General features: G+C 39.8%; 1 protein-coding gene across 1 annotated transcript in view; it reads right to left on the bottom strand.

Annotated features, from left to right (window-relative positions):
* STK3 (serine/threonine kinase 3) overlaps positions 1-13,203 on the bottom strand; it is a 280,423-nt gene that overhangs the window by 87,764 nt on the left and 179,456 nt on the right. The window contains exon 10 of the mRNA XM_074944047.1: positions 2,439-2,614. Coding sequence (XP_074800148.1) covers positions 2,439-2,614 — 176 coding nt within the window. The remainder of the gene's footprint in view (positions 1-2,438; positions 2,615-13,203) is intronic.

The raw sequence follows: 13,203 nt of genomic DNA, 5'->3' as shown, positions 1-13,203 counted from the left end.
AAGCGGTGGATGTGATATATCTTGACTTTAGCAAAGCTTTTGATATGGTCTCCTACAGTATTCTTGCCAGCAAGTTAAAGTAGTATGGATTGGATGAATGGACTATAAGGTGGATAGAAAGCTGGCTAAATCATCGGGCTCAATGAGTAGTGATCAACGGCTCGATGTCTAGTTGGCAGCTGGTATCAAGCGGAGTGCCCCAGGGGTCTGTCCTGGGACCAGTTTTGTTCAACATCTTCATTAATGATCTGGATAATGAGATGGATTGCACCCTCAGCAAGTTTGAGGATGACACTAAGCTGGGGAGGACTGGGCTAAAAGACATCTGATGAGGTTCAACAAGGGCATGTGCAGAGTCCTGCACTTAGGACAGAAGAATCCCATGTACCACTACAGGCTGGGAACCGACTGGCTAAGCAGCAATTCTGCAGAAAAGAGCCTGGGGATTACAGTAGACGAGAAGCTGGATATGAGTCAACAGTGTGCCCTTGCTGCCAAGAAGGCTAAAGGCATATTGGGCTTCATTAGTAGGAGCATTGCCAGCAGATCGAGGGAAGTGATTATTCCCCTCTATTCGGCACTGGTGGGGCCAAATCTGGAGTATTGCATCCAGGTTTTGGGCCCCCCACTACAGAAAGGATGTGGACAAATTGGAGAGAGTCCAGCGGTGGGCAACAAAAATGATTAGGGGGCTGGGGCACATGACTTATGAGGAGAGGCTGAGGGAAGTGGGCTTATTTAGTCTGCAGAAGAGAAGAGTCAGGGTGGGATCTGATGGCAACATTCAGCTACTGAAGGGGGTTCCAAAGAGGATGGAGGTAGGCTGTTCTCAGTGGTAGCAGATGACAGAACAAGGAGCAATGGTCTCAAGTTGCAGTGGGAAGGTCTAAGTTGGATATTGGGAAACACTATTTCACAAGGAGGCTGCTGAAGCACTGGAATGGGTTACCTAGAGAAGTAGTGGAATCTCCATCCTTAGAGGTTTTTAAGGCCCGGCTTAACAAAGCCCTGGCTGGGATGATTTAGTTGGGGTTGGTCCTGCTTTGAGCAAGGGGTTGGACTAGATGACCTCTTGAGGTCTCTTCCAACCCTAATCTTCTATGATTTGTGTAAATTTACTTGTGGATAAATGTTTACAGGTTCAGGACCTTAGAATTTACAAATGTATTCATTTTGTTTGTAATTATCGCCCATCTGTAAAAGCAAAACAGTTTTTACAACAGTTCTAAAGAAGTTTTATTACCACCATAATAAACCACATTTAGACACAGATAGTTATTTTCCAATGAATAATGTACTAGTTATTTCACTTGTTGATTATGAAGATGCTGGCTATTGTATTTTTGTAGCATAGAAAAAAACAGTGTACTTATTCAAAAGCTTTATTCTTCTACAGCAACAGTTTATATTGTAATGTTTCACTTGCCGTACCATAGTAGCTTAAATGTAAGAGTCAGCTTTATTTAGAAAGACAGTAAGTGAAAACGGAGAAAAAAATCCCACACCTACAGCTGTCACCTAAAATTAAATGCAGTGTTTTTCAGTTTCTGAAGGTATCGTGATCAAATTTAGCTACTACAGTGTAGTGAAGGAAAGATCATGTTAAAGGTACAATAGGTATGTTAAATTCCCTTGTTTAGAAAGGTTAGAAAATATAAAAGAGTGGGGGGAAAAAACTGTTACAGCTATACATCACATGTCCAAGTCAATCTTATCAGTTTATTTACTTCATTTTGATAAAAGAACATTTTAAAACTATATCGGTTTACTGGCTGCTTGGAAACAGTTCTTTTTGTCTCTGCCATATTTTTCATTGTTATCTTTAAAAAAACCCCACATTTTGAAGCAAAAGACATTCAAGCTAGTGTAACAGAGAGCAAATAGATCAGCGTATTATTTCTAAAGATGTAATAATTTGTTCCAGAAATCACAGGAATTGTAATACAAGTTGTACCAAAAGACTCAAAGGACACATTAAATGATCTTATTCAATCTACTTAGGAGATATGTAAATTGTTCTGCCTAGTTTAAAATTCTTTCTACATGTCTCACTTGAGATATTAACTCAAAAAAACCCATTTACAGTATATTCATATTTTTGAAGGCTTTAATAAACTAGGTCACACAAGCAGTTTGATAAAGATAAAAACTACAATACAAAATTGAAAAGCGCCGAGAATACATTTACTGAAAGGAATTTTTTTTTTTAATGTTTTCACTCCAATCTACCACTCTCTTTTAGAAGTCATGTTCTGTGTTGTTATAACAGCTAGAACATGACTTTATTATTAAATATTTGGAAGTTATCCTTGAAAGATGACTTATTTTGTTTGCACTACTAGAAAGCTATAGAAAGGATTAATTAATTTTAGCATATATAAAATAAACAGTATGCAAGGAAGTAAACATTAGAAAAGTAACACTGTAAATGTACTTACAAAATCAAAATCTCCATCTTGAGGGACTTTCCAGTTATCAGGAAAAACATTTTTGGATATGTGGTAGGGTTCAGGCATGTTCTGATTACAGTTTTCATGGCTTTTATTCTTGGAATCTTGTTTATCAAAGTAGTCCATGAAAGAAGGTCTTTGTACTTGCGGTGAAGTAGCGTTTCCTTAGTTGAAAGGAAAGGAAAAGTTAAAACTGTCTGAAGATGGAAGATTTACTGCCCTACAAAATAAGCTATGTTTATGAATTTATTGGACTAACTCTGCACTGATTCATGTAATGTCTACTTATTGTTATACAATCAAATATCAGTATGTACTAAATAAAAATAATACACAGTTGTAGCAGTTTAATTAAAGATGTGGTTTTAAACTGAATTAGCAAAATTGGTGCACAGATGGTGCATAGACGACGAGTAAATTACTTCACTGGCAGTTGAGAGTACTCCGTATATAACAGGATCATAGCCTTACAGAGCAGATGGCTAGAAAGTGCCATATAAATTACGGCATGAACTCCCACTCTCATTCTTTTCATAAAAGAATTATATCTGAAATATGTTGCCATTTGTGGGACGTCAAAAGAGTTCACCCATCGAATAGGACAGTTAATCTATTAAACAGAAAAAACACTATATTAGGTCTATGTAACTATCTCCCCAGAGGCTACATCCAGAATAAAAGAATACTATGAATCATAAAATGTTGTACTCAAATAATATAAATATTATAAATATACAAATTCTACCAGTACAATAAAAAACATAATGACAATAATTAAGCAATCAATTTGCAAACACCTACAAGATAATAAGGTGATAAACAACAGTCAGCATGGATTTGTCAAAAACAAATTGTGTCAAACCAACCTAATAGTTTTCTTTGACAAGATAACAAGGCTTGTGGAAGTGGGGTAGCGGTAGATGTGGTATATCTTGACTTTAGTAAGGCTTTTGATACTGTCTCGCATGTCCTTCTCATAAACAAACTAGGGAAACAGAACCTCGATATAGCTACTCTAAGGTGGGTGCATAATTGATTGGAAAACCATTCCCAGGGAATAGTTATCAGTGGTTCACAGTCAAGCTAGAGAGGCATATCAAGTGGGGTCCCGCAGGGATCAGTTCTGAGTACAGTTCTGTTCAATATCTTGATCAATGATTTAGATAATGGCACAGAGAGTACACTTACAAAGTTTGCGGATAACACCAAACTGGGAGGAGTTGCAAGTGCTCTGGAGGATAAGATTAAAATTCAAAATTATCTGGACAAACTGGAGAAATGGTCTGAAGTAAATAGGATGAAATTCAATAAGGAAAAAAAGCAAAGTACTCCACGTAGGAAGGAACAATCAGTTGCACACATATAAAATGGGAAATGACTGCTTAGGAAGTAAGACTGCAGAATGGGATCGGGGGTCATAATGGATCACAAGCAAAATATGAGTCAACAGTGTAACACTGTTGCAAAAAAAGCAAACATCATTCTGGGATGTATTAGCAGGAGTGAAGTAAGCACTCTTACACTCTACTCTGTGCTGATTAGCCCTCAACTGGAGTATTGTGTACAGTTCTGCGCACTACATTTCAGGAAAGACAAATTGGAGAAAGTCCAAAGAAGAGCAACAAAAATGATTAAAGGTCTAGAAAGCATGACCTATGAAGGAAGACTGAAAAAATTGCATTTGTTTAGTCTGGAGAAGGGGGACATGATAATAGTTTTCAAGTACATAAAAGGTTGTTACAAGGAGAGGAAGAAAAATTGTTCTCGTTAACCTCTGAGGAAAGGACCAGAACTAATGGGCTTAAATAGCAGCACGGGCGGTTTAGATGGACGAAAAACTTCCTAACTGTCAGGGTAGTTAGTCACTGGAATAAACTCCCTAGGGAGGTTGTGGAATGTCTGTCATTGGAGATTTCTAACAGCAAATTAGACAAACACCTGTCATGGATGATCGATAATCCTTAGTCATGCCTTGAGTGCAGGGGACTGAACTAGAAGACCTCTCAAGGTCCCTTCCAGTCCTACGATTCTCTGATTCTATGACAAGCACAAGTAACCTAGTTGAAATGAAAAACAAGAACACTAGACAAACCTGTACTTTTTTATTATAAGCATTAAAAGCAAACTAAGAAAAAACCTAGATTGGGTGGAATTATCCTGTTTTAAAGAGAGAATAAACTACAGCGAGGGCGGAGGAGCAGGAGAATGTTGCAAACATCTTTTTAGGCATATGTATAATGTATGAGTGTGTGGGCTTTCTGATCTGCTGGGAAAAGAAATTTCATCATCTGCAAACCTGGACTGTGGTACACTGTAGTATATTTAAGAATTGTAAAACAACTACAGTGTGTATGCTTGCACTTTATTGCAAAATTTAAGGAGCTTTTTTTCTTTTGGTCTCAGTTTCTGTAAAGTAACTAGACACAAAAGCATGATATGTTCAAAGGATGCCATCAATTTTACCTAAAGGAGCCCACAGACGTACAAAAAGCAATTTTTATTAACTATTTTTCCTTTAAGGGTTTGGAGGAAGCAGAGCTGTACAGGGTAGACTGATTAAAATCAAAGTTCTTTAAATCACCAATTTTAATCATGATTTAAATGAGTGAGCAAGAAACCTTGATTTAAATCATCAATTTTAATCATGTTTTATTTATTTTCTTAAAGAAAGGTTTATTTTCACTGATAACCACTAAAACATGTTGATTTACAACTAAATAGAGTCTTTACACTAAACTTGGTACTATTTTTTGCTAAGCAGGAAGATGCACTCTATCTATATACATTTATTTAAACAGTAGCATAGCTTAATTTACATTTATTGAGATTCTTAATTTTTACAATTCTTATGTTAGAAAACGGTAAATGATGCATTTCTAATTTACTAGATGATGAACTTTTTAACTGTGATTTATGTCAAGCTCTATATAGATGGAAATTCAAATTCAATTAAAAATGCACAAAAACAGCATTTATTTATTTTATTTAAATTAAATAAAACTACCTTAAATGTGCTGGATCGCATAAACTTTTTGATTTTTTTTGTCTTATCAAAACATGTTTTGCATTAAAAGTAACTGATTTTTTAAGCAAAGGAAGCATTATTTGAAGGTAGTGAATTGAACTTATTGTTCCTGGTCATCACGTCCTTCAAGATTTTAAAATTAGTAGATCTCTTCCTCTCACAACTTGTTTACTTTCCTGCTTTTTCAGCTGCCAACTGGTTTCTTAACTTTGAATGAACTAGCCATTGAACTGACCTAGTTCAATAAATTGTAATGAAGAAAATATTCCCTCTGTACCTGTAGAAGAGTCTGGTTTAGGACTTCAACAAACTCTGGGGCCAGGCACTTAACCATTGACTTCCACAAGCTCAGTGATCTGATTTTCTTTAAAACTTTAGAAGCAAACTGCTTACTACAATTTTTGTGTTTAATTTTCATGATTTTAACACATTATTATATGTCTAGGCTTTAACATATGTTGTGAACTTCAAATTTAATTTTAAATAGATTTTTTTAAAATAAACCAATATTTAATTTAAATTAAAAAAAATCAACACCCCCCCCCAAAAAAAAAAGAAAAGAAAAAAACCCCAACCATTGATTTTTATCTACCCTGGAGCAGGACTGGAGAGTGCAAGTAGCCTGGTTAATATTTTTTTGAGTAGCCCACAAAATCAGCCTCCCCTCAGTTAGCCAGAATCACAGGTATATGGAAAAAACACAATTAAATATAATTTGGTATTAGACTTCCTATAAACTAATAACAAACTTACTCACTTTTTTTCCCTTTCTACTTTTATTCATCCAACTTTTTCTTTCTAAGGTACATTGGTGAATCTTTTCCTCTGTGTCTCTGGTGCTGTGGGTTTTGTTTGTTTGGCTTTCCCCATTCACTATAATTTTACTGCAATATTAGTAGTTGGTCTAGTTTCTTTTCACTCACTAACCTTTATTTCTGTATTGTGTTTTCTCCCTACTGCCTCAGCTTCATTCAGTTATTCTCTCCTCCATGCCCTCTCTACATCTTTCTGTTCTAGTAAGCTTTCCCTCTGAGTTTCTCATTCTTTCAACGGTTTCTTTTTTTTTTTTTTTTAATATCGGCTTCCTGTTCCCCAGAACCTGCTCACTTAACTCTTCCACTCCTTTCTATCCATGATGCTTCCTCCATTTATTCTGTGACGTTTTCACATAAATGTATGTATGTTTCCACACTTTACCCAAGTCTCCCTTAGCTGTTGCCCCAGTTCCCTTTGTAAGCTCAGGCAGCTGCTGCCTCTATTCATCTTTTCAAATATGGACAACCACACACACATGCACCAATGAGCCAAATTCAGGGCTTATCCAATGTCTCTGCTTCAGGTCCTGTTTCTACTTCCTCTCCTATGGCCTGATTCAACTCCATTTGAATTCAGTGTGATTTGGATCAGGTTCCTGGCTCTCTGCAGTCAGAGCTGGAGAGGAGGAAAGGCGGGGGGGGGGGGGGGGGGAAGCCATGATCCAACAGGAGATAACAATAGCATGGTTCCTGATGGAAGGAGGCCGAGGTGCTGGTGAAAAAAATAATACCTATTAAAAAAAAATCTTTATGATCCCCCCCAGCTTTTATATTGTATAGTTTATGTGGCCAAAAAGTAACTCAGGTATTAGCATTAAAGAGGCAGACGCAGGTCTATATTATTGCATCATCATTATTTTTCTTCCTGCTCTGCTTACTGTACTTATGCTTCATACATAAGACATAATTATGATCAGAAAAAATAACAAGTTTATCTATGACAGATACCATGTCATTCTCCCTCGTTCACAACAAACAAATAAGCTCACTCTATATTTTCCTTGAGCTACTCTTGAAGATTTCAGAGCTACATAAAAATTTCTATTAAATACATGTCAGGAGACTGAAAACATCTGTAAACCTAGGAAAAACTAAAAGAAACAGTATCCTTGCCATTAAATGCAAATTAAGGAAAGTGGTCAGCAAGATTAGAGTTGAAGCTTCTCAAAAATGAACAAATCACATTTAATTTGCACTCTGAGTCACCTTTTCGAGGGAGTTCGAGTGGGAATTGTAGAACAACTGTGAAGTGTTCAATTTACTTAAGGAAACTTAAAAAGAGGAATTTATAACTCTCTTATCTCTGACTAAATACACTCCCTGGTGCATGACTGGGGCTCCTTAGCATTATGATCATTACTATAATAAAAACAATGACAACAAAAAGTAAGCAGTTATAATCACCCCACTTTAAAGAAAACAAGAGTTGCTTGTATCCACCACAATACAGTAAAACTCTAAACTAATACTCTCACAACTATGAAAGGATGGATTTTCCCCATAAAATTCTCTCATGTCAAATAAAAATAGTGGGAAATTAAGATTTTCTCTATCATTAAAAATAATGAACACGACAGAGTCTTTATAGTTTAACCTGTACAAACGTAGTTAATAATTCACAATGTGGTTAACATGTTAAAGAACGGTTACATATCCTACAGTAACTGTCGTTCTTTGAATTGTTGTAGTCAGAATGGACCTCGTGTATGTGTGCATGTGTCTCTGGCATGCAAGCGTGGAATCTTTTGAATAGCCATGTCCTTCCGGAATGCGCATGCAGCCTGTGCCACCTTGTGCAAGGGCATAAAGAGTGGAATGGCCTCAACCTTGCTTTAGTTTCTTTGCAATTCAAAGCCCCTTGGTAGCTGAGGACTCCAAAAGCAGTGAGGGAATAAGAGGTCATGCATAAAGCTGTGCAAAGAACTGATTTTTCTGTTTGCTGGCAAGCCAAAAAATCGAAAAATTTAAAAAAAAGTTGGGATTTTTTGGTAAACCAAAAACACCGAAAACAATTAGTTTCAGGCTGAACCAAACCATTTGTTTCATTTTTGACTTTTTTTTAATCCTTTTTTAAAATGAAATTTAAGTAGATTTTGAAACAAAAAGTCATTTTTGAATTGAAAAGATTTCAGCTTTTTTCAATTATTGGGGTCTTTATGACTGAAACAATTTGGTAAATTCAATGCAAAATTGCAACCTTTCAGTTGACCCACATCTGCATTTTTCAGCAAAAAATGTTTCATTCAGAATATTTCACCCAGATCTATATGTGGCATCCACACTGACAACATGTCAAAGAACCACAATTACCATAGCATGACTAATCATTCTTTCTTCTTTGGCTATGCATCCATATGCATCCTTACACAAGGAGTATTCTCTTCAGAATGGTGGGGATGAGGAATATCAGCTGTATCAGTTGAAGAGTATCATTTCCACAAATTTGGCATCTGATCTAGAAATTAAGTTCAGTGTATGATGCTTGAGAAATGTGAGGGTGGCTGCTCCATGTAATAGTCTTGCAGATTTCAGAAATGAGCACATTGAGGAAACAGGCTGATGGTGCCACTTGGGCTCTGGTGGAGTGGGCCTTAAGAGTCAGTGGGAGAAGTACATCAGCAGGCTGGTAGGACAGTGAGAGACAATGTGTTACTCATTCTGAAAGTTTCTGTGATGAAATGACCAGATCTTCGGAGTGGCCAGCCAAGAAAAAGAGACATAAGGGCAGTTTGAAAGATTTGTTCCTACTGATGTTCTTTCAAAGAGCACTGGATATATCCAAGGCCTAGGGCTTCTTTTTCCCTTTTGTGGAAAACTGGCTTTGGAAAGAACACAATTAAGTTGATTGATTGGTTTAAGTGGAACTCAGAAACCACATAGGGGCTGAATTTTGCAAAATGTTTCAGTACCATCTTGTCTTTATGAAACAAGGTATGCAGGGGTTCCCAAGAGCCTAAAGCTGACTTACTCATCTGATCAAGGTGATGGCCATCAGAATGGTGATGGTCATTACTACTTTTGGGAGTGAGACAGTAGGCAGAACACTCAGAGGGAATCAAAAGGGCTCCATAAATTTTAGAAGGATGATGTTGTGGTCCCATGCTGAAGTAGGGTCTCTTACCAGTGGGAAAGCATGCAGGAGGGTCCTTGGGAATTTACATACCACTGGATGAGAGAAGGCTGAAAAAAAAACTATTCAGTGGATCATAGAATCATAGAATATTACGGTTGGAAGAGACCTCAGGAGATCATCTAGTCCAATCCCCTGCTCAAAGCAGGACCAACCCCAACTAAATCATCCCAGCCAGGACTTTGTCAAGCCAGGCCTCCAAAAACCTCTAAGGATGGAGATTCCACCACCTCCCTATTCCACCATTCCAGTGCTTCAGCAGCCTCCTTGTGAAATAGTGTTTCCTAATATCCAACTTAGACCTTCCCCACTGCAACTTGAGACCATTGCTCCTTGTTCTGTCATCTGCTACCACTGAGAACAGCCTACCTCCATCCTCTTTGGAACCCCCTTCAGTAGCTGAACATTGCCATCAGATCCCACCCTGACTCTTCTCTTCTGCAGACTAAATAAGCCCACTTCCCTCAGCCTCTCCTCATAAGTCATGTGCCCCAGCCCCCTAATCATTTTTGTTGCCCCCCACTGGACTCTCTCCAATTTGTCTACATCCCTTCTGTAGTGAGGGGACAAAAACTTGACGCAATACTCCAGGTGTGACCACACCAGTGCCAAATAGAGGGGAATAATCATTTCCCTCAATCTGCTGGCAATGCTCCTACTAATACAGCCCAATATGCTGTTGGCCTTCTTGGCAACAAGGGCACGCTGCTGACTCATATCAAGCTTCTTGTCCACTGTAATCCCCAGGTCCTTTTCTGCAGAACTGCTGCTTAGCCAATCACTCCCCAGCCTGTAGCAGTGCATTGGATTCTTCCGGCCTAAGTGCAGGACTCTGCACATGCCCTTGCTGAACCTCATCAGATTTCTTTTGGCCCAATTTTCCAATTTGTCTAGGTCACTCTGGACCTTATCCATACCCTCCAACATATCTACCTCTCCCCCCAGCTTAGTGTCATCCCATCATCCAGATCATTAATAAAGATGTTGAACAAAACAGGCCCCAGGACCAACCCCTGGGGCACTCCACTTGATACTGGCTGCCAACTAGACATCGAGTCATTGATCACTACCCATTGAGCCCAACAATCTAGCCAGCTTTCTATCCACCTTATAGTCAGAGTTCCTTCAATTCATATTCTTGCCAGCAAGTTAAAGGAGTACTGTGGGAGACCATATCAAAAGTTTTGCTAAAGTCAAGATATAACACATCCACTGCTTTCCCCATATCCACAGAGCCAGTTTTCTCATCATAGAAGGCAATCAGGTCGGTCAGGCATGACTTGCCCTTGGTGAATCCATGCTGACTGTTCCTGATCACCCTCCTCTCCTCCAAGTGCTTCAAAATGGATTCCTTGAGGACCTGCTCCATGATTTTGCCGGCGACTGAAGTGAGGCTGACAGGTCTGTAGTTCCCCGGGTTCTCTTTCTTCCCTTTTTAAAATATGGGCACTATATTTGCCTTTTTCCAATCATCCAGGACCTCCCCCGAACACCACGAGTTTGTCTCCCCCATTCAGTACGGGTTCCACATTTTCCCTGACCTTCTTGTTGCTAACATACCTGTAGAAACCCTTAGAATCATAGAATCATAGAATAACAGAGTTGGAAGGGACCTCTGGAGGCCATCTAGTCCAACCCCCTGCCAATTGAGCAGGACCAATCCCAAATAAATCGTCCCAGCCAGGGCTTTGTCAAGCCTGACCTTAAAAACTTCTAAGGAAGGGGATTCCACCACCTCCGTAGGTAATGCATTCCAGTGTTTCACCACCCTCCTAGTGAAAAAGTTTTTCCTAATATCCAACCTAAACCTCCCCCACTGCAACTTGAGACCATTACTCCTTGTCCTGTCATCTGCTATCACTGAGAATAGTCTAGATCCATCCTCTTTGGATCCACCTTTCAGGTAGTTAAAAGCAGCTATCAAATCCCCCCTCATTCTTCTCTTCTGCAGACTAAACAATCCCAGTTCCCTCAGCCTCTCCTCATAAGTCATGTGTTCCAGTCCCCTAATCATTTTTGTTGCCCTTCGCTGGACTCTCTCCAATTTATCCACATCCTTCTTGTAGTGTGGGGCCCAAAACTGGACACAGTACTCCAGATGAGGCCTCACCAATGTCGAATAGAGGGGAACGATCACGTCCCTCGATCTGCTGGCAGTGCCCCTACTTATACACCCCAAAATGCATTGGCCTTCTTGGCAACAAGGGCACACTGTTGACTCATATCCAGCTTCTCGTCCACTGTCACCCCTAGGTCCTTCTCTGCAGAACTGCTGCGTAGCCATTCGGTCCCTAGTCTGTAGCGGTGCATTGGATTCTTCCGTCCTAAGTGCAGGACTCTGCACTTGTCCTTGTTGAACCTCATCAGATTTCTTTTGGCCCAATCCTCTAATTTGTCTAGGGCCCTCTGTATCCTATCCCTACCCTCCAGCATATCTACCACTCCTCCCAGTTTAGTGTCATCTGCAAACTTGCTGAGGGTGCAATCCACACCATCCTCCAGATCATTAATGAAGATATTGAACAAAACCGGCCCCAGGACTGACCCTTGGGGCACTCCGCTAGATACCGGCTGCCAACTAGACATGGAGCCATTGATCACTACCCGTTGAGCCCGACAATCTAGCCAACTTTCTACCCACCTTGTAGTGCATCCATCCAGCCTATACTTCTTTAACTTGCTGATAAGAATACTGTGGGAGACCGTGTCAAAAGCTTTGCTAAAGTCGAGGAATAACACGTCCACTGCTTTCCCTTCATCCACAGAACCAGTTATCTCATCATAGAAGGCAATTAGATTAGTCAGGCATGACTTTCCCTTGGTGAATCCATGCTGACTGTTCCTGATCACTTTCCTCTCATCTAAGTGCTTCAGAATTGATTCCTTGAGGACATGCTCCATGATTTTTCCGGGGACTGAGGTGAGGCTGACCGGCCTGTAGTTCCCAGGATCATCCTTCTTCCCTTTTTAAAAGATGGGCACTACATTAGCCTTTTTCCAATCTTCCGGGACTTCCCCCGATCGCCATGAGTTTTCAAAGATAATGGCCAATGGCTCTGCAATCACATCCGCCAATTCCTTCTTGTTACCCTTCACATCTCTTGCTAGCTGCAACTCCAATTGTGCTTTGGCCTTCCTGATTACACCCTTCCATGATCGAGCAATATTTTTATACCCCTCCCTAGTCATCTGTCCAAATTTCCACTTCTTGTAAGCTTCCTTTTTGAGTTTAAGCTCACTGAAGATTTCACTGTTATTCTTTGCTTCCTGATGGACCTTGATTAAACTAATGGAAGTCCAGAGTGTTGCTCATGGACAGTTTTCTGCTCCGAATTAGGATTTTCTGAACATGTGAGGGATGGTTACTTTCCATGGTGTCCGACCAGCCAACATCCAGGCTTTCGGGTGCAGTGACTTCAGGTTTGGATGGAATACTTCCCTTAGTTCCTGTGATAACATATCTGGGTGGTCCAGGAGCCCGATTGATGGTTGCATGGACATTTGTAATCAACCAAAACTGCCTCAGCCAGTTGGAGCACCGAGGATGACTGTAGCTTGGTCTCCTCAGGCCTTGGCAATCATGCTGGGGGCTAGTGGAATTGGTGGAGAGCCTTAAAGGAATCTCTGGTTCCTTTGCAGTGGGAAGCATCTGGCAAGGATCCCAGGTTCATGCCTCTTCTGGAATAGTAATTTGGATACTTGGTGTTGTCCTTGATGACAAACAGGCCTGTCACCAGGTTCCTCCACTGGTGGAATACTGACTTGCTAATGGATTTTTGCAGG

Source organism: Natator depressus, chromosome 2, assembly GCF_965152275.1.
Source record: "Natator depressus isolate rNatDep1 chromosome 2, rNatDep2.hap1, whole genome shotgun sequence".
Lineage (NCBI taxonomy): Eukaryota > Metazoa > Chordata > Testudines > Cheloniidae > Natator > Natator depressus.
This window is presented reverse-complemented; position numbering and strand designations above follow the sequence as displayed.